General features: G+C 38.6%; 1 protein-coding gene across 3 annotated transcripts in view; it reads left to right on the plus strand.

Moving 5' to 3' along the window:
* Positions 1-1,215: 1,215 nt before the first annotated feature.
* The window catches only part of kiz (kizuna centrosomal protein), a 29,226-nt gene continuing 10,059 nt past the window's right edge, over positions 1,216-20,382 (plus strand). The window contains exons 1-13 of one of the 3 annotated variants that reach the window (XM_015034795.1): positions 1,216-1,311; positions 2,045-2,107; positions 2,831-2,993; positions 3,992-4,063; positions 6,267-6,861; positions 7,017-7,275; positions 11,830-11,949; positions 12,550-12,702; positions 13,745-13,895; positions 15,879-16,035; positions 17,655-17,717; positions 20,005-20,094; positions 20,286-20,355. In XM_015034795.1, coding sequence (XP_014890281.1) covers positions 1,238-1,311; positions 2,045-2,107; positions 2,831-2,993; positions 3,992-4,063; positions 6,267-6,861; positions 7,017-7,275; positions 11,830-11,949; positions 12,550-12,702; positions 13,745-13,895; positions 15,879-16,035; positions 17,655-17,717; positions 20,005-20,094; positions 20,286-20,355 — 2,030 coding nt within the window. In that variant the 5' untranslated portion in view covers positions 1,216-1,237. The other 2 variants (XM_015034796.1, XM_015034797.1) reach the window with 2 other exon arrangements.

The following is a 20,382-nucleotide window of genomic DNA, read 5'->3' on the forward strand; positions in this document are numbered from 1 at the left end:
TGCTGTTATGTGCTGGACTGTCTCAGAGGCCTAAGTTAAATTCAGGGCAATCCTGGCAGAAAACTAATAAGAAGCTACAAAATACCTGAGAGTGGGGAGTGATACACCTTCAACCAGGACGACAAACTAAAACACACAATCAAAGCTGCAATGGGATTGTATACCTTAGCACATTTATGTGTTAGAACAATTCAGTCAAAGTTGACCAATATCAAATTGGGAATCTCTTGCAAAATTTAAAGACAAATGCTCTTCGTTTAATCTGACTGAGCTCGAGCAATTTCACTAAAATAAATTGTGAGACATTTCAGTCTCAACATGTCTAAAATCAGTGGAGAGACACCCCAAGGATGTCCAGAGGTAATTGTGCGGAATGTTGGCTCAACAAAGCATCTATGTATGGGGTCAAAATACAAATCAATGCCAAACTTTTCAGATTGTTATCTGTGAACATTTTTAGAACAATATTGGGCTTTGATTTGAATCTTACTTCACAGTAAGGCAACACAATTCTGTTGGTTTACCACATATGCAATAAAATATGCTTACGTTTATGGTAACCTGTCAAAATGTTAAAATGCCTTTTCAAGGTGTGTGTGTATTTGTGTACTTGTTTCTCTTGGCACATCATTGAGGCTATGTTTCTGTAAATTCTAAAAGGCACTTATGAGGAAAAAGGAAAAGTCATAATTTAATACATAATGGAGAGAGAGAGAGAGGGTATAATGATAATAGTAACAAGTTTTTAACATGCTATGCTATCTTATTTTAACAAGTTTGCTTCATCAAGATCAACATGGTAAAACATGACATTTTGAGAAATGTCAGTGATAAACTGTGATCCAAGATGCTGTCTAAAGATAATAGGAAACTGCCATTATCTGTGAAAACGAGACATCAGTCTTTTTCTGACAGAGAAGGGAACGCTTATCAAACAAAAGACAACGGCTTTTGATGGATGATATTTAAGAAAGTCAGGTTATAATTCTTGATAATCAGAAATGGCATTTAGGCACTTGCATATGCATTTCTCAAAAGAAGACACTTCGTTTCTAGCACAAAGAGTTAATTCGAAAAAAAAAAAAATAGACCATGTGCATTTTGTGTTTACCAGCAAAGGTTTCTGGGAAGTCGTTCTCATGGTAACCACCGTAAACACAACCGCCTTTCTCTCTGCCTCCTCCTTGTGCCTACCCTTGCTGGTCTCGGCTCTGCTGCGGCTCCAAAGCCGGTAAAAATGGCGGGGTCGACTTACAGCGAGGACCGCTACTATGCAAAGATAGCGTCTATTCAGCAAAACATGCATAAAAGGTAAGCTTCCTCTCTGTTCTTTCTTACCAGGAGCGTCGGGCCGAGGTAGACTAGGGGCTCGAGTTGTAATCTCTGCCGCCTGGTGGTGTCCTTATGCCGCGCGACTCGGGCTAGCTATGCGGCGAATTTGAGGGGCTAATTATCTCTGAGGCTAACTTAAGCTAACGGAGGTAAACCTAGGAGCTGCTCTTGTGTTCATACTTGAATACTTGTCAAAGTTAATCTCTGTTTATTGATTGAGCTACTGTGTGTTTCTTTTATGAGACTGCATGCTAGTAAATAATAGCGTTAATGCTCTTAATAATTAGTCTAGAAATACCTTTTATGTGCTAAGCTATTTAGGTCTTTGAGGGTGCTGGAATCCCCTCCTTGTGGTTTTGGTCGTTTTGTACGTAACTTTGTCAGGTACAAAATGGAGCTATTTACCACCGGACGTTTAGGACTTACTATACCGTATTCGTACAAAGCAAATGGGCAGGTGTAAAAAGTTTAAAGTACAATACACATGACATTTAAGTGTTTTATGTAAGTGTACCTCCTACAAAAGAAAAAACAAAATTATATGCAATGGTTAAGTAGTTATATGGACGGAAAAGGTTTGTTTACAGACGCAATATGAATGTAAGAAGGGACAACATGGAATTGGGTGGGTATGAGAGGGGGTCATTATTTCACTAAGGGGCAATTGACCAGAATGATACCTTTTGTTTACTTGTTTCATGCCTTTATGCAGTGAGAAGCACAGACTGGAGCTGGAGAGGGAGCTGTTTGCTTACTCCAGATCAGATGCAAGAATGTAAGTTTCACCAGCTGACAAAAATAAGAATATGTGGACATTTGAACTTCTCATTTTTGCTTTTTTATTATTTTGTTTATTTATTTATTTTTTCACATTTGCTTGCACATGTGTGCTGTATGGTATTATTATTCACTCTCCAGAGGAAATCTCTACATTGCAACAAAAACAGCCGTTCAGTAAAGTATCAAACAATAGTATAAATTGATTTCTAAAGATTTTATTCTTATTGTTCTAAAAATAATTTTAAAATGCTTAAGTCTTTGCCTTTGGTGAGAAACAGTTTTACCTTCGTGTTATGAATCATTATTTTTCTAACAACGGAGAGGTCATTGTTAGTATGAGGCAAAAGGTACCTAATATAAGGTTGTTCTTTATGAAAATTTGCATCTGGCTAACATGTCATTGTAATAGCTCCATTTTGTACCTGGCAAAGTTACGTACAAAACGACCAAAACCACAAGGAGGGGATTCCAATGACAGCGACAACTTAGCAAGAGTATTATAAATGGTGTCTGAGCCTTAGCAGGGTGTTTTCAGTCTCATTCATATTCACATTTCAAGTCAAAACAGCAAAGCTCATGTTGATATGAGGCTTCTGAGCAAGCTTCAAATTTAAATCATATTGTGCTTAACCTTTTCTTATGAGAGGTCTACCTCTTAGTTTTTGACAATGCTCTCAGATAATATTTCCCTTGAATAACACTTCTCCATTGCCTTCAGCTTGCAGATAAAGTGTTCCAAACTGCGCAGCTATCTCAAAGAAATCTGTGGCAGGGAAGCACGAGCGAAAATGAGAAACCTTCAGCTTAAGAGAGATGTGGAGTGCATGGAAATTAGCATGAAGGAGTACAGTTCTGACCATGGGCCCCTGCAACAACAAAAGGTACTACATTCACTGACACTGCTATGTATTTAATAACACAGTTTCAGATTGCTTATGTAGATTTTCCCTTGATAAAAGCACTATCAACAGACTGCAAAATCCCCAACCCGAGCAAATATTTTATTCATAATCTGATTAAAAAACACCTCTAGCGGTAAACAAATGACTTAAAGAAAAAGATTACTTCAAACACATTTTGCACACATTAGCTTAATTGCCACATTGTACATTTACTACTTAGAAAATGCATAGTAGACAAGTAGCCCATTGAAATTGCTCGCAGTGGCTTGATGTGAGCGAAGTAAACACTCAAACAGTGCAATTTATCACCACAAGCAAATGAAAAAGGGACAAAACAATGAGCCAGTCAGATTATCACTTAAAACTCAATGACAGTGCTTGACAGCTTAATATCAAATTAACAAAATTGGCTAATTATGACTCACTGAGTTAATTGCCCAATATAGAGACTCTGAAGTGCTCCAGAGGTTTAGTCATTCTCTCCCCTCAAGCAGTTGGTTTATTTCCTCTGAATGATTTTGAGCCCTATATGTTTGTTTTTGTTTTGGCGATTTTTAGCATCGCTCTTGCATTAATGGTTTTATTACCATGATTATGACACCTGAAAAAAGAAATATTCCTACACTAATTGGGGAAGGTTTTTTCTTTTTAAAATAAAAAAACATGTTAAAAAAAAGTGTATGTTTGAGCTAAACCAAGATTTATTGTTCGATTGAAATACAATTACTGTGTGAGTTTAGATTAAGGCAGTCAGTCAGATAAACGTTAAGGAGAGTATCTTATTCTACACCAGGCACGCTCACTTGAGTAAACTCGCTTTGACTGATAGCCTGCTGCTCCAAGGTTGCCACTTTAGGTTCTTTGTAGTCGTATAATATTGAGCACTGTTAATGGAGGTATTCCTTTTCTAATGCAGTGTGAATATGTTTATTTTTCTATATTGTATCTGGTTATTTAATACATTTTTTTTTATACAGGCTGACTTCTTAGAAAAGATTTCCAGATTCACTGAAGCGAGCAGCAAGACAGAGGAGCTGGAAGCAGCAAAGGTGAAAACTGTTCATATTTTGGTGCGATTAATTTTTTTTGGGATAAGACCGTCAAGCTTCTTGTGTATGCTACATTTTGTTGCTTTTGTGCTGCTGCTTTATATTTTGTGCTTATTTTGTTGGTTCTTTTTAACTCGTGCTCGATGCTCGTATTTAAAAAATGTTTACAAGTTTTATGCAAATTACAGACAGCTCTATCGGGGCTCTGTTTTCAGATTTAGGAGAACAGAAGAAAGCAGACATTATGCCTGGTAAATCTGTAGAGGAGTCTACGTTTAAACTGTGTATCTGTAATAGCACAGGTGTCTAATCCTTGCTGGGGAATCTGCACAAGCAGTGTAGTTCAAGCCCATAGCTGCTTTCTCCCTTCACTTAAAGCAGTTAAAGCTCTTTTAGATGAAATGTCTAAGACATCTCACAATAACTTGGAGCATGCTGTCTAGAGCAGTCACTTGTAACTGTGTGCAGCCCCCCCCCACCCCCCAACCCCCACTCCCTCAGCCTGTCGATATTGTAATGAGCAAAATGGTACCGTCACTCCATTATGCATACAAGCCATTGGCTGGCAGTGTGCATGTCCCTCAGGCTGCAGCATTCATTAAGGAAAGCTTACCGGGCTGAAAGCTGGAGACAGATGATAACGGGATATGATTTTCATATTTAATACATTCCTTGGAAGAGCACACGCGTGCCGCAGATTGATAGAAGAATCAATTGCTACTTTAGTGAAACACTTTCTACTTTGCCCTGCAGCTACCGATGGAATCACTCAGCCAAGAAATTAACTTTTCCTCTTTTTTTACCTACTTTGTGGATCTGCTGGGCAGGCTGCATGGGTTACAGTGAATGTTATTAAGCAGCTAACTGTTTGGTATTTAAGACTCTTATCAGAAAAGAAACAGAAGCTACGCTTTTTGTTGTTATGTTTGGAGGGAGGCTTTTTTTTTTTGCTCTTTTCTCTCTCTCTCTCTTCCCTCTTGGTGACATTGCAGACATGAATCAAAACTTGTCTAAAGGATTTTTCACAAGATTAAAAGTTAAAGCATTGATCCTGACACATTAGTGTAAAAAATAGTAAGAATAAAACTCTAACCTTTGCCCAAATAAACTACATTTCTTATGAATCAGGCTGGCGACATGTAGCAAGTGAATCTCAATAAATAAGGGTATTATTTTAAATTGTGTTTATGTGAGTTGCAAATCTACTTAAATCATATAGAGATTAATTTCACAGAGTGTGGAATTTGAAACCTTTTCATTTTCCATTATTATGGCTGACAAGTAATGGAAAATTCTGTGTTTTGGAAAACTTTAATATTACATAGCACCAATAATAAACGTAATTTTGATAATTTTGGTTATAATTGTAATACACAATCACTCGGAAGACTCCTGGCTTGATAGTTATCCAGCAGACAGTCATTGGCATCCTTCATGGATGAGGCATGAAACGTCATTGCTAAAAATCTGGCTGTTCAGACTGCTGTGTGCAAGGATTATTCTTGGAAAGTTTAGTTGAAGGGGAAAAACAAGCTGCCTAGATAAAATTTTGAAGCAATACCCAAGAGTTTGCATGGAACGTGGAGGGTTGAGAAGCTAATTTATAGTTGAGCTGGAATTAATGCTGCCACATTCTCCAATGCTGTGCCAAAAATACCAGCATAAATGCCACTTTCTGATCTCCTCCAGTGCCAAACAGTTATTAATACAAAGGAAACCAAAACCAAAGTATTGATTCTATATACTTTACAGTACCTGGACTTATGGCTCAAATAGCCGACATCGTTTTTTTTTTTTTTTTTTTTTTTTAAGTAGGTCTTATGATATAAAAAAACATGTTTTGTAAGATTCATGCCAAATTTTGAGATGAAGGTTTTAAGGTCTTGCTTTTTCTTCATTACAATGTTCCCACAACTCAGCGTCTAAAATCAAATACATTCACTTTGGGGATTTTGGAGAGTTTATGTTCATCCAACAGACTAAATATATTGTTGACCTTTAGATTTTTACTCTATGGCAGTTAAATATATATTGTCCTGCCAGATATGAATCTGTATACTGTATGGGATTTGTTATTTGAATTGTTTAAATAATTTAACTTTTGATTATAGTTTACCAAAACACTTCTAAATGTGTTAAATAACACTTTCCTTTTCAGAAATAAAACTCCAGATGAATGTTTTTCTGCTTTTCCTGAATGCAGATTAAAGCCGTGCAAAGACGACAGTGGGACAACAGCAAGAACTTTAAGCAAGTGGAAATTTTTATGGACCGCCAGACCTCCAGGGGCTATGATGCCGAAGCTGGCACCACAAGTGTACACTCACACCAAGCAGTGCAGCGATCGCCCAATCGCAGCGTTCAGCCGTGCGAACGTCTACCGAGTGGCCTTTTGAAGGACTTCAGAGTTGGCGGAGAGGATGCCGCCAGTAAGCGAGCGCATTTATCAGATGACATTTCAAGCTCAAACGATTCCCCTGACGGCTGTAATTTGAGTGACAAACATGAAAGAGTGTCGGGGCTGCTCCCATCTGCTCGCGCCTCAACAGCGGCAGCTGGTTGTGTGGCTTCTGCAAGTGATGATGAACGAGAAGCTTCACCTCTGGTGACCTTGACGAGGTCTGAGAAGAATCCATTTCCCGGCAACGGTAACCCTGCGATGGCTAAGAATCCCGCTGCAGAACCCACTGACTCCCAAGAGGTGGCTCGCAAGCCTCTCATAATGGGAGATGAAGAGAGAGGTCTTAGCCATTTGAAGCCTGAAACCACTTTCAGAAAAGGAGCTCAAGAGACATCAGGTTTGCAGTGATATTTCTTCCTTACTTCCTTGTTGTAGCTTTTATCTGCCTTCACAGAAACAGTTTTTAGCACTTTATTTTGCCCTTTGAAGTTTTTTATATTTTTCTTAAAAAAAAAAAAAACAAGTGATACTGTTTGGGTTGTTTACATTCAGGAAAATGTGAGAGTGTTGGAGAATCATGCTCAGATGTGCAGTTGTCAGAGAGCAGTTCCAGTGACCTGACAATTTCTTTGACACAATCGGAGCTCGAGGAGGATTTACCAGTGGAGGCAGCATCAGAGAGAAATACCTCTTGCAGAGGAAGTGGTGATCACAAACAGCATCGTCCTGATTCATCCCCCCACTCTGATGAGTCTAAGAACACAGAGCGGTTAAACGGTGAATCCTCAACACCGGGGGTGACTTTGAAAAGGTAAAGTATGTTTGAAGTGTTTTGGTTTCTGAAATTTTAAAGAGACTATCCAATGTTGTTTTGTTTTCACCTGTAAAGCTACACTGACAGCTAAAGTACTTCTGGGTAATGTTGCATGGATTTCCACTATTCAGGGTTTTACAAAATATAAGATTTGCACTGAAGAAAGAAATCTGCATTTCTTCCTTATTTGTGTTTGGGTTGATGACATCACAAGAGGGATGTGAATTTAGCTAATCATCGAGTCATGAACACTACATGACAAGAAACTTTTAATATAGCATTCAAGTTGTGTTTAAATACAAGGGGTTGAACTTTATGTTTTTGATGGCCCCCAAGACATGATGGATGGCGAACAGTGATAGTGAGTGTCTTCTGGACTTTAACTCTTAAGACTTTGTTCTATTTTCAGTATTTTCCATTTGAGTGGTGTCCCTACATATTCCTTACACAAACATCATCTCTCTGATCTCTCTCATCATTTGGGCCCACTCTTCTGTACAAAGTGCTTCCAATATATCTTACAGTTTTTTTTAAATAAAATTTGGATACGTGACTCTGTTAAACAACATCTATTAGTAGAAGGTCAAAGTTTTTGTTTGATCATCAGACGTTCTGTGTTATGTTAGAAAATCCTTGTGATCTTGTGATAAATTCACATTTCCTTAATTCTCTCTTTTATGCTTCCAAATTTTACTGTGACCTTTAACCCCTTGATTACTGTAATCAGTGTCAAGTGTTTGCATTCTGTACAGACTCCATTCTGAATTATCCTATTGAGATGCAAAGGGTGAACTTATGGTACTTTGACACATATATTAATTCACTATGTAGATGCAGTAATACTATATTCATGATATGTTGTGCAGCCTTATCTGGAGTATTAATCTGTCATATTTTATAGAAGTCAACAAGCCTAAATAGGGGATTTTGTAGGCAGTATACTTCTATATTTCCTAAAAATATTGAACTACACGGAAATATAGAAAATATGAAAACTGGTACAAAATTGTTTGTTTACAGGCACGAAATGGAAGCAGGAATAAATTAAATAGGAATGTGTACGTAAACAAGAAAACACCTGGAACAATTTGATAAAAACACAAAGAAAAATGGGAAAGAACAAAAAAATCTAATCAGTGGCTTTATGCCTTTTTTGTGTCATGAGAGACATTTTCACATGGACTGGTTTATGGAAGGATTCACTTTCCTCTTTTCTTATTTAAATTATTTGCATCAAACCAGCAAAATAAATCAAAACCAACTGACAACGGCACATTTTTTCTGTTTTCTTCTGTTATAGTACATTGTCCTTTTAGAATTGGCACAACTTAGTGAACCTTTTTCCAAAAACCTAAGCTAAGCTTGCATAAAAGAATGTTCTGCACGCTCATCCTGAACCACATTGCAGTTAGTGATAGTGGGTGAAGTTCTTTGCAAGTATCAAATCTGGGGCTGACAGAGAGGAGCTGAGGGAGTCACAGTCCATGCCACAGTGTTGTCTGCAGCTTCGCATTAGCAGTGGCTGTTGTGGCAGTGATGCATCTTATAGAGGGGAGAGCTCAGGACCTGTCCACAACAATATTGCCATAATCCAAGATAATGCTCTAACAGAGCAATTTTCTGCTTGAGAGACCTCAGGAAGTCCCCACTGGAGGAGGAAATTGTGGCACCATAGAGTGTTCTGGAGGGTGGGCATGTGGACAGCACTTACAGCCACAAATCCTTAGCGTGATGATGGCTTCTGAGTTGAAGGATCACTTTGGATGGAGTCGGAGTCACAGAAAACCCCATGTGAATGTTTTTGCACACAGTGCTTCTGCTTTTTCCCCTCTTCATATAAGCAGGCCCTTGTGTGCATTTTACAAACCACTTTATTTTTGTGCATTTGTAAACATATTTGTTTATTTTTTTTTTCTTCACTCTCCCCTTATGCTACATTATAGATTATACTCTGCTTACTGTACCTGTTATAAATATCACAAACCTTTCTGAGCACTGTCTAATTGGAAGCACATTATTTAAAAGTTGGTACAGCCTTTGTGTATTTCTAAAGGAGTTTGAAAGATTATATTTCCCCCCCTAATGATGCAGCAGGCACATTTATGTGTGGTCTAGCATACTTTTTATGCTGTGACCCTAAGAGGAGTTGCAGTTAGCCTGCAATGGAGAGACGACGGTGGGGGCTGCTGCCACCATTGTTAACACAGAGAGCTTCTGTGTCTGAGGAAAGAACCAGAGGCTTTGATGTAAAGCTCAGAGAACATCCAGCGTCTATCGTCTGCCTCTCTTTCCCTCTCCCTTAAGGTTAGAGTTTATATCGCTCCTTCTATTCAAACCCCAGTCCCAAGCAATTCATTAGATTATCCCATTATATTTTCTTCCTCCAGCCCGGACAGACTGAGAGAGACTGAAATATTGCCTGGGTTTCTTCTCATAATGGCCCCAGTGTGTCCGCCTCACAAATACAGTTTCACCTAACTGCACAATGTCTCGAGGCTTTTTGGTACTGCCAAGCGCCTTTAGTCCAAATTAAAGAGCAGTACATCATGTTAGCAGTACAGAATTAGTTATAATTAATTCTTATGTAATCACAATGTCGTTGTAGGAGCATGCAAGGTAAAGGAAGGAATATACTGCATGTATTGTACTGTGTATATTCAGACATACATGTATATACACTATATAATGTATAATAAGCACTGCATTCCATTAAAGCTTTTTGTCCCTCTGCAAACTGCTGTCTGCTTATTAGATACTGGTGGTGATTTTCCATGAGTATCAGCCTGGTTGAATCTTTCTTTCAAATCTTCCAGGCAAATTCATATTTTTTTTTGCTGTTTGTTGGGTGCTTGTGCCGCCCCAGACACTATGCCACCCAGGGTAGTGAGCCATATTGCCTATATCATTAAAAAAACAAAAAAAAAAACATTTAGGTTTAACACCACAAAGGTCATTCTGGGACTAAAAAATTATAAGTCTTTCTCATGCAACTGGAGAAAATTCAGGACACTTCAGTGTTTTCAATGTAACCTAATGGAACTTTTTGGTACTTTGAAACCAGAACTTTTAAAAACCTTTCAATACCTCAGTACTGCTAACAGATCCATGCTTAATATTGTTTTTTACTTTTCTCATTTGTTTGCTGTTTTTGTTGTGACTGGCATTGTTGTTTCTCTGATTCTCTGGCCATTTTCTATTTTCTCTCCCTCTAGTCCTGCTTGTCCCTGTAATAGATGTGATTTCCCATTCGCTCTCATTTGTTGATAAAATCTGCCCAACACAGTAAAGCAACCAGAACCTCCCATACTGTTTGCATAAGCTGTCAGACCAGGACACAATAAGAAGATAAATAACAGAGTCTGTCTCTTGAATTATCGTCTTATTGTGGAACATGGACAATATTTAAAGCCACAGCTGTGTTGGGACTATTTGTGGCTGTATTTGTCAGTTTGGTTGAGTTATTTTTGCCATCTGTGCGAGCAGTGTGCTTCCTCCTGACACTAATCACTCAATTTCGGGACCAATTCTGTGTGGTAAAAAAATTACCCAAGTCAGAACTGTGTATTGTACAGTATTACTGCTGACCTCTTCCACCTAGTTAAAACATCCTGTGAACAGCAGCAGCATACAAAGTAAAGATATACACCTGGACTATTTGCAGAAAATTCACTAATTTACTCTCTCCATCTCCGAGATGTTTTCTATAATAATAAAGTTGAACAACTTGTGGCACACCTAAGACACATGTTTTGCCTATTCTTTCAGAATGTTACCAGGAAACAATCTGCGGAAAAAAGGGGGAGCAATTGTCTGCTGACCCTTAACCTGAGAGCCTATTACAGACTGTCATAAACTCTCTCCGGCCTCTATTTAAAGGATGGCGGCTCAGAATGTCTCTGTTGGGGTTTCTGGGAGAATTCAATGAGGGCCACCCAGAGCTTAATGCACAAGAAAGAGATGAATTCTGCATATCCCCATGAATTAGGGATCCATTTCTCATTTCATAGCCTCACTAGGCCAGATTAAAGTTTAAATCTTCAACCAAAAGAAATCACCCAGACTCCCCTCTATTTTTCTTTTAGGATTTTTATTTATTTATTTTTTTCTGTGAGCTTTTACTGTGTTTATAAATTCACTCTGGTTAATACTACGTTACTTATTTTCTGCATAAGTAATTTAACTGGACAGGATTGAGCCTGCGTTTTACTACAGCAGCAGACAGAAGTTCTCCTTTTTGAGTGCCAGGTGTCAGAGCTTTTCTGTGCAACCTGTTATTACATGTGGCACCATCAACAGACAGTGAAGTGTTGAAATCCTGCATTGTTGCCGTCACGTTTTGATGGCCGGATTCTCCGGTGGTCCTTGAGTATCTCAAGGAAATTGCCTGGGAAAAAAAAAAAAAAATGTGTCAGATTTTTGGATCAAATGGCATCCTTTTATTTTTTTTGTTTCCTTTTACAATTTCAAACCAAATCGATTATATGACCTCCACTTTTTATTTCCTTTCATCACAATATTTGCAATGTTTTTTTTTTTTTTTTTTTTTTTTAGCCTCTCCCTGGAAGGACTCTTTAATCTGCTAGACAGCATCGAAGGGCGACTCCACGGCGAGCAGAGCCACGTGTACAGAGATTCCTCAATAGATGGGAGACAACTCAATAGGATTATCAGGTACATCCTTCCTGTCTTTCTTCAAACTTTACAATCTTATCTCCCCCTGTCTAAATGGAAAGCCATGTAAATTTATTTAATAGCTGTGGAGCAGTTTGAGCAGACGAGAAAAACATATTATCCTTCTGCTGAGGGCTCTCACATTAGATGAAGTGTCATCACCATCAGGCGTGCGTCTTTATTTCTGAGGGGTTTTTCAAACGCATGGGATTGTTATAGTAACCACCCCGGCTCGATTGTTATTGGGAGTCATAGAGATAGAGGACAGGGAATGTGTTTCATTAGACAGGGCTTCTTTTTCATAAGGTTTTTATACTTCATAGCATGAATCATTTACCATAATTGCTGCTCCTGTCGTAAAGCATAAAAGAATAAATGTTGCACCAGAACAGGGCTGTCTAACTACATAGTGTGTACTTACCTCCGTCAGTTGTGCGACCGTTTGGTGTCACGACCCTCATAATGTTTAGTCGCGCTGATGTTTATGATTATGCTCGTTTAGGATGTTTGTTTGTCTTCGATGCGTTCTCCGCAATGCTGGCCTGGGGCTCACCTCAGGGCGCCATGGCAATAGCTGACCGCTTTCTATATATCGGGCAGCCTTTGTGACGATGGCGCGGGCTTGATTGACGAGGACCTTGAAGCATGTGGAACTGTCGTCCTTCATGAGCTTCGGAGGTTGTCATGGAGCACGGAGAAGGGCTGCGTCCTACCAGAGGAGCTGGTGAGAGCGCATCAGCCTAATGAAATAAGGTAAGCGTCAGTGGGTGTTTTTTTTTTTTTTACTATCATGGTGCCTCAAAAGTGATAAGAGGTATTTCTGTTTGAATTTTGTTAATTGTTGCAGTAGTGCTGAATTATTTTGTCTCAGTAATGGGTTTTTGTTATTGTTTGAATTATGCATTTACAATGACAATTGTGCAAAACTGTTTTCAATCTCTTAGCTTACTAGCTAAAATATTTACTAATTTATATTAATAAGATTATTTATTATTATTATTTTTTTAAAATGAAATAGACAAAGGTTCTTCAGTTTATAATAGCTTTAAAACAGACATCCAAATCATTATTGCTATAATAGCTGGAGTTCAATAGTTTTCTTTACTAAAAGCATTCTCTCACAGCAGAGGTGAAATCTGCTTTGCAGACTGAAAGTTCGCTGTATGTTCTTTTTTACTTTTATTTTATTTCTACCAAAGGCAGTTTCTGAGATATCGCATGTTACAGTTTGATCGGTCTCCCTTGTCCACAAACCCGAAAGGTCATCTTTGGTGTCACCTCACACGGCATGGGTGAATGTCATGAGTAAATTAAAATGCCCTATCTGCGACTTCCAGTCCTTTTGGATAATGCGCAGTTATACTCTGAGCCAAATCTATGTTCTGCTTCACTAGCCTATTGATTTCACTGAGACCTTTTCTATTATATACTCCAATTCTAAGAGACACATCCAGCAGCGTCGTCCTCTGGAGATGCCAATTGGTTGACCTCGACCTACTATCCTGCTTTTCAGCCTGAGGTCATACCGGTATCTGTGTCTATTCAGTGTTAACTGGAAATTAATCGATAATCTATAGTTCTGACATTGTTTATAGACGTTATGTTACAGAAAAAAAATATATAATTTCCACAAAACATCTGCAGAAATATTAACCTATCAAATGTAATTGGTCTAGTCAAACTTGCTCACATTTATGACTGCTTATGCTCATGATCTTTGTTTACATTTTTTTCCTAAAGAAGGCACATTTTTTGTTCATTTTTCTTGCTGCCCTACCCCCCACCTTAACTACAGCACCAGCCTCCCTCCCAATGCGGCTCGGCTGTGGGATCGCTGGTTCAAGCACGCCCTTGTGCTCAAGGAGAGCCGTGTCCTCAGCACTGAGCGCCTGGTCCAACTGTTTACGCCGCTTCTGCTGGAGCGTGATGCCGACTACAGCCAGCAGGTAGCGTCAAAGACACACATACTCTCTCATAGGGCACACAGAGAGCCATGCAGTAATAACACATCCACCCATTTTTAACAAGCGGACATGGCTTGTTATTATTCTTCTGTTTCTTTTTTGTTTTGCTTGCCCTTGGAAGAAAGTTTTGGTTTTCCTGCTCATGAGATTATTTTTTAATGGAGAGCCTTTTCACACAGCAGTAATTACAAATCACTCTCAAATGGTTCACTATTAAGACAATACTTGCTTTTAATTAAGGTTTTACTCATCAGCTGAATCAGTTTTAAAAAAAAAACATCTACTTTTTAAAAACTTTCTCTTCTTTTTTATTGTTTGACATTTTCCTGACACTCATGTTGCAGAAGTATTCATACAATGCTTTCACATTTTGTCACACTAAAGCCACTGGTTTCATTGTATTTTAGAATGGATTTTTGTGATAGACTAATGTAAAGTAGTTCAAGGTTGTAACCTGGAAACAAAAACGACACTTAAAAAAATATTAATGATAAAACATGTCATCTGTGACGGGATGTTGCTGCCTCCATTCTTGCTTTTCCACTGAAATATTAATGTTTGGTCTCATCTGTGGAGCACCTTCTTTCATTAGTTTGCTGCGCAAATACGGAAAGGTTTCAAGGGGTGCGAAAACTTTCATAATCAACATGAGATTGTTTACGATCACTGTCCAGCTATGGACCCTTGTGTTTTGCTCATTTGTTTTGACTCATATTACTGGGATTATTGTGGCTTCAATTTGTTGCTGCAGTACACCCGACTCAATGAAAGAGGCAACGAGGAAGGCTGTAGAGCCTCTTGAAAATATGAACTCACAAAAGAAAGAGGGGTACAGCCATCTACATCATTGTATCCAAGTGCATCAGAAAGAGGCTGAGTGAAATCTTTCTCTTCCTTTATTGCTTTGAGTCTCGCTCCATCTATTCCTCCCTCCTGCCCTCCACTCCCCCATCTCTCTCTTTATGTCCCTCTGTCCTCCCGTACGACCGCTCACTCTCTGCACATGGGCTCAGACAGACATTTCCATTCACGTCCTGCCACGCAGCCTGGCTACTCCAACAAATGGGAGCATGCAGCTCGCATGCACACACTCAAAGTGGCCCTTTGAATATTCAAGTGCTAACAGTTGCATTCATTGATATTTAAAATGCAGTGGATGAGCGAAAGCCCTCAACACACGGTACATTTAACTAAATCTAAAAAAAAAAAAAAGGGATTTTATGGACAAGGATTAAGACCGTTTCTTTCGCGGGAAAGTCAGATCGGCGTGTGTTTGCATCGTTTCCTCCTCTGAAAAAAAAAAATGAAAGCGTTCGCATTGTTGATCTTTTCTGTGACCTGCTGATAACGAATTACAATGCACTTAAGTTTTGTCACTGTCAAAATCCTCCTGATCATCCCCTTCATATTAGCGTTCATTTAAAGTTCCAAATGGCTGTCCAAGGCTGAGAGGCAGCCTTTGATCACAAAAGAGAGATCATGATGGCAGGATTTGATTTGGGTGTGGAGAAAGGAAATCTGTGTGTGGCATCTCCCTGAACAGCTTCTCTTAATTGTGTATCCTCATCACCACAGAGATAAAAATGAGCTGAAGAGGCGGGAAGGAGAGTAGTTTGTCTCGATCCTCTCAACCAAGAGGAAAGATATCTGAAACGTGTTGCACATGCAGGGTGATTGCATTCTTTAGAAAATTCTCTAATCTCATGGATGAGAAGAGAGGGAGTGAGAAAAGCTAAAGTGATTGAAGGGGAGAGCAGGCGCAACGGCGTGAGAAATAATCTTTTTTTTTGTTTTGTTTTGTTTTGTTAAACGAGTGAGGGGACTTTAAGGTTATTGGATGTTGGTGTATGAACACATATTATGGCTGCACCTCGGCGTGAGCAGCCATGGCCAAAGTTCAATTTGACGCTTCCTTCACAAAATGAGAACAATTAAGAAGGTGGTTTTAATTTGTGCTGTGCGCAGGCCAAAGTGTTGCTGAGGGCACTTCTCTCCCGGTCCAGTGAGGAGGGCCCCTCAGCAGAGGATGAGAGTGACTCTTCTTCTTTGTGCAATAATTCCTCCGCCTTGGCGGACGCAGACGTGGAGCCCTCCCGATCGGTACACACGCAACACATCCAAGGTAACTGCAGATATTTATATCGCACATCATGCTTACAGTGAGAGCTCTAATACAGTTGTATGCAAAAAAAAATGATACACTTAGTACAAAAAAATACAATAAAATCAGAGCTTTTAATTCATTTTAATAAGTTCTTGCATGTAATCAGATCTATAGGTTGCACCAATTGAACCGAGATTTGAACTCTGCTTCTTATGCCACTGTCAACTGTTGGTGTTTTCTTTTCCACAAATTTCTCTCCAGAAACTAATAAATAAAAGTAAAGAAAAAAAAATTATTTCAACCTTCCCACAGTAAACGGTCATCAGTTATTAATATGAGAAGCAGAGGTGATGTCCCACTGGGTGTGTTAGAGGGCATTTTCTTTAACATTTATTTATAAATAGACAATATAGACTGAAGATTTTCTGACTATATTTTGTCATTTTTATGAGATCAATAAAAAAGAGATTATATAATTATTTAAAAAATGATCCAAGTTTTTCTGGCAGTACATGTCACATACAATCAGTAAATAAATAGTCACATTATCTAATAGTCTTCTTCAGTGCACTTATTCTGTAGACGACAGACAAAATTTAATCATATTTTCAAAAATATTATTTATTGAAATTAAGTGGAAAAATTGACTAGACAGCAGAAGTACGCATCTTGACTTACAAAAACCATTACTTATCACAATAAATCTTAATTGTATTATTTTATTTTACCAGGTAGTTAACCATTTAGTAAGGTTAGATTATTGCAGAGTTTTAAGCTCACTTCAATTTATGCTAATACTTAACAGTCTGTGTTACTTTTGCTGCCTGATTTTGAAAGGCTTTTTCAAAAATCATTGTCAAACCCAGCACGTTCCATGACAATGGAGACTGAAGCTTAAAAAGGTCAAATACAGCAATGTTGCTGTCCTTGGTTCATCCTTCCTGTTAACTGTTACAATACTTTTTTTTTTCTCTTTTTCTGTATCTATCATGTTTGGAATCCAGGATTTTCCCTTACAGATGGAGGCTAAAAGCTTAAAATAAAATGGAGCAGTGTTCTACTTTCTTCAGCCTTCCTGTTATCTGCTGAAAGCCTTACCCTCTATTGCCATATTACAGCCTCAACAAACCTCAGGCATGTTTTGACATGTCATAGAAATAGTTTCTTTTTAAATAAGTCTCTGCTTCCGCTTGCTTCACTGATGCGGCGAAGAGCGACTGTTAAGTACCGTTCTCTGAGTAACAGCATCCACACTGAAGACTGCTTTGGTTAGAATGACATGGAACGCATCACCCAAAAGGACTAGATTTTTGAGCTTACAAAAAGCCAACCACTGGTCAAGGCCAAACAAGCTGGAAATCGTTCAATTCAGGTTCCATAGACAGTTTCTTTGATCTTCTTCATAGATGTAAACTCTTATTCATTGCTATTTTACTTTTGTTTTTTTGACTCTTTTATACAGACAAACATGCATGTTCTTTTGTGGAAAGCATGTTTGCAAAGAACATGTTATTTACTTTGCCAGTTTTTATGCAGTCTTTCATTCAGATATAAAGAAGGACCCCCTTACCAATTTTTGCCCAAGACTCACTTTCTCCCTTGCGTTGCTTCTCAGTGTGTGCTTTCCTTTCTTACAGAACTACAAAGCACTGAAGAGGACAGCCAGGACAAAAGCCTGGTGGAAAGTGGTCCTATTAGAGGTAAAAAGGCATTGCTGGTGCCTCAGCATTCACACTGTCCTTATGTTGTGGTTTGTTTTTCTTCCCACTGCAGTGAATAATGGGCTCCTTTACACAATGGCTGAGGCAGGATGATCAAGGTGAATCCAGGGTCAAAGTCCCACCTGAAGAGCCATGCTAGTTCTCTCTAATTATCTCCCAAGAAAACACTAGCAGTGTTTCCAGCCTGGTCCGATGAATTTTGGCAGGACTCATAATTCGCTGGCCCGGCATAATGCGGTTTGCTTTAATTGTCAGGGCGCCAGTGTAGGCAGTGCAGAAGATCTGTCATCGGTTCTCATTATCTTCTAAACAATGCTCCGGCAGGGCTGGACTTGAAAAAGTACTAGATGTGACGGCATCCTGGAAGCAGTTGGTGTGCCCATCCCTCAGCTCACCTCTGAAATGTAAAGCCATTCCCACATTACCCGTGGCTGTCCGATTTCCAACTGGGCTTTTCATGTCTTCGCATCCCTAAGGTCCACAGCCTGCAAAATGAGTCCAGTTTGAAATTGTACACCTAATCAAAAGAGCTATAACCAGCTTAAAAAAAAAAAAAAAAAAAAAAAAAAATTACTAAAGATTTTGCAAGGAAAAGATTTTGCTTTTCTGAGCAACATCAGTGTCGCAATCAAATACCATGACCTTGGAACTGAGAGTAATTGCTCAGAGATGTGTACCTGTAGCCTTAGTGGGTAGATGTAAAAACGGAGGCTGCGCAAAGAGCTCTGGGAGATTGCTATCCTATGTCAACACTTTCAGCAAAAAAATAAATTTTGTATTATTCAGTGTCAGAAACTGAATAATTACTTTTAAAACTAGTTAGGTATTGATAGATTTGGCCACAAGAGATCACAATATTATTTTCCTGATTTCAAATGTGGACATAATTTTCACTTGCATGGCCTTCTTCTGTTTTATTTAAGAATATTGTTTCAGTAATCACCCCAACTATACATTGTCTTAGAAAGTATTGACACCCCTTAAAAAAGGTTGGTATAGAAAGTTCTCACTTTCTGTCATGTTAGACACTCAAACTGAAATATATTTTAATGGAGTTTTATGTGATACACCAACAAAATGTTCTACATAATTGTGTCGTAAAGAAGTTACGAAACATGGATTTCATAATTTTATACAAACTAAAATTTGAAAAATTGTCATGCAATTATCTTTTCAAACTTTTCTCTATCGGCTTTGCTCATCTTCAGATTTTTGCCCCTCATTCTTTTATGCAAAATAACTCAGGCTACATCAGATTGGATGGAGAGTGTCTGTGAACATTTCCAAGCCAATCTTCTCAATTGGATTTAAGTCTGTACTTTGACTAGGTCATTCTAACACATCAATATGCTTTGATCTAAATCATTCCATTGCAGCTCCGGCTGTTTGTTGAGGGTCGGTGTCCTGTTGGAAATTAAAGTTCTGACCAAGTTTTATTTATTTATTAATTAAGTTTATTTGACAGGGACAGACGCACAATAAAGAAACTGAATAAAGTAGCGCTCCCATGCCTGTGTCATGGCGCTTATAGCGTAAGTTGATTTGCAGGACTTGTCCCTTGATGAGCTTTTATAAACAGTACATCTAAGATATGAAATAAGACTAAAATAATAAAATAATTAAAAGTGATGACATAAGCAATCACACACGAAGCAGAGTTTCAAGTCTTTTCCAGCTTTTAGGTTTCCCCCATATGTTTGTTTTTTCTCCTAGCCAGTGTCAGAAACACCAAATCACTTGAGTGAATGATTAGTAATCTTTAAACTGTAAGTGGTATGAACTTCTCTAGATCTATTCTAGTCATTCTGAAGACACCAAGTGCTTTTACACTTATCAGTTTCCGTCATCCAGTCTAGCTCACAGCATTTTAACGGTCATAAACCGATATGCAGATGGTACACAACTTTGGATTTAATCCACATGTGACAGGAGAGGCTGGAATCACAATACTGCTCTACTCTTTGATGGTCCATCATCTAAAAATCCAATTAAAATACATTGAAATTTATCACAAATTTGTATTTTTTTTCTCTCCCCCAATAAACACCATTTCTTCCCCTTAGATATTGTTTCCCAAGATATTGTTTCAGTCACGGGTATCTCACTCCCTTATCAGCAGTGAACCAAAAAAAACAACTAAAACAAAATTCATCATGTCGCCTCATCAAACACTAAAACCTGTGGAAGTCAGAAACCCGGCCTTTTAAGCAAATATGTGACCGTGACTTTGTATGTGTTTGTGTCTGTGTGTGTGACCCCTGAGCAGAGACAAAAGCATATCAGTTACTTAAACAGTCAGCCATGCAGAAAAGACTGCCGAGTTCTGAAGAGGAGGAGGAGGAAAGCAGCTTTTCGGGTGAGCGACTGCAACTTGATCATTTAAAATCTTAATGTCTCTTGTTTCCTCATTTGTGCATATTAAGAGGAGCCCAGGACTAGTTTTGAGCTTCCTTATAAGTATGAATGCAAGTATGGACGGTGAATTAGTCTGTGATGAGATCAATCAGGAATCAAATGGTTTTATCTGGGCTTGTTTGCTCTTTTAAGGAATAAATCATGGCCATGAAGAGGACCTGGGGAGGGCCAAACGCTCCTCACATCAAGACCCTTACCCTCGGTAAGAACATTGTTGTTATTCAACGGG

The sequence above is a fragment of the Poecilia latipinna genome, unplaced genomic scaffold (genome assembly GCF_001443285.1).
Source record: "Poecilia latipinna isolate Pla-1442-1.1 unplaced genomic scaffold, P_latipinna-1.0 Scaffold312, whole genome shotgun sequence".
In the NCBI taxonomy this organism is placed as follows: Eukaryota; Metazoa; Chordata; class Actinopteri; order Cyprinodontiformes; family Poeciliidae; genus Poecilia; species Poecilia latipinna.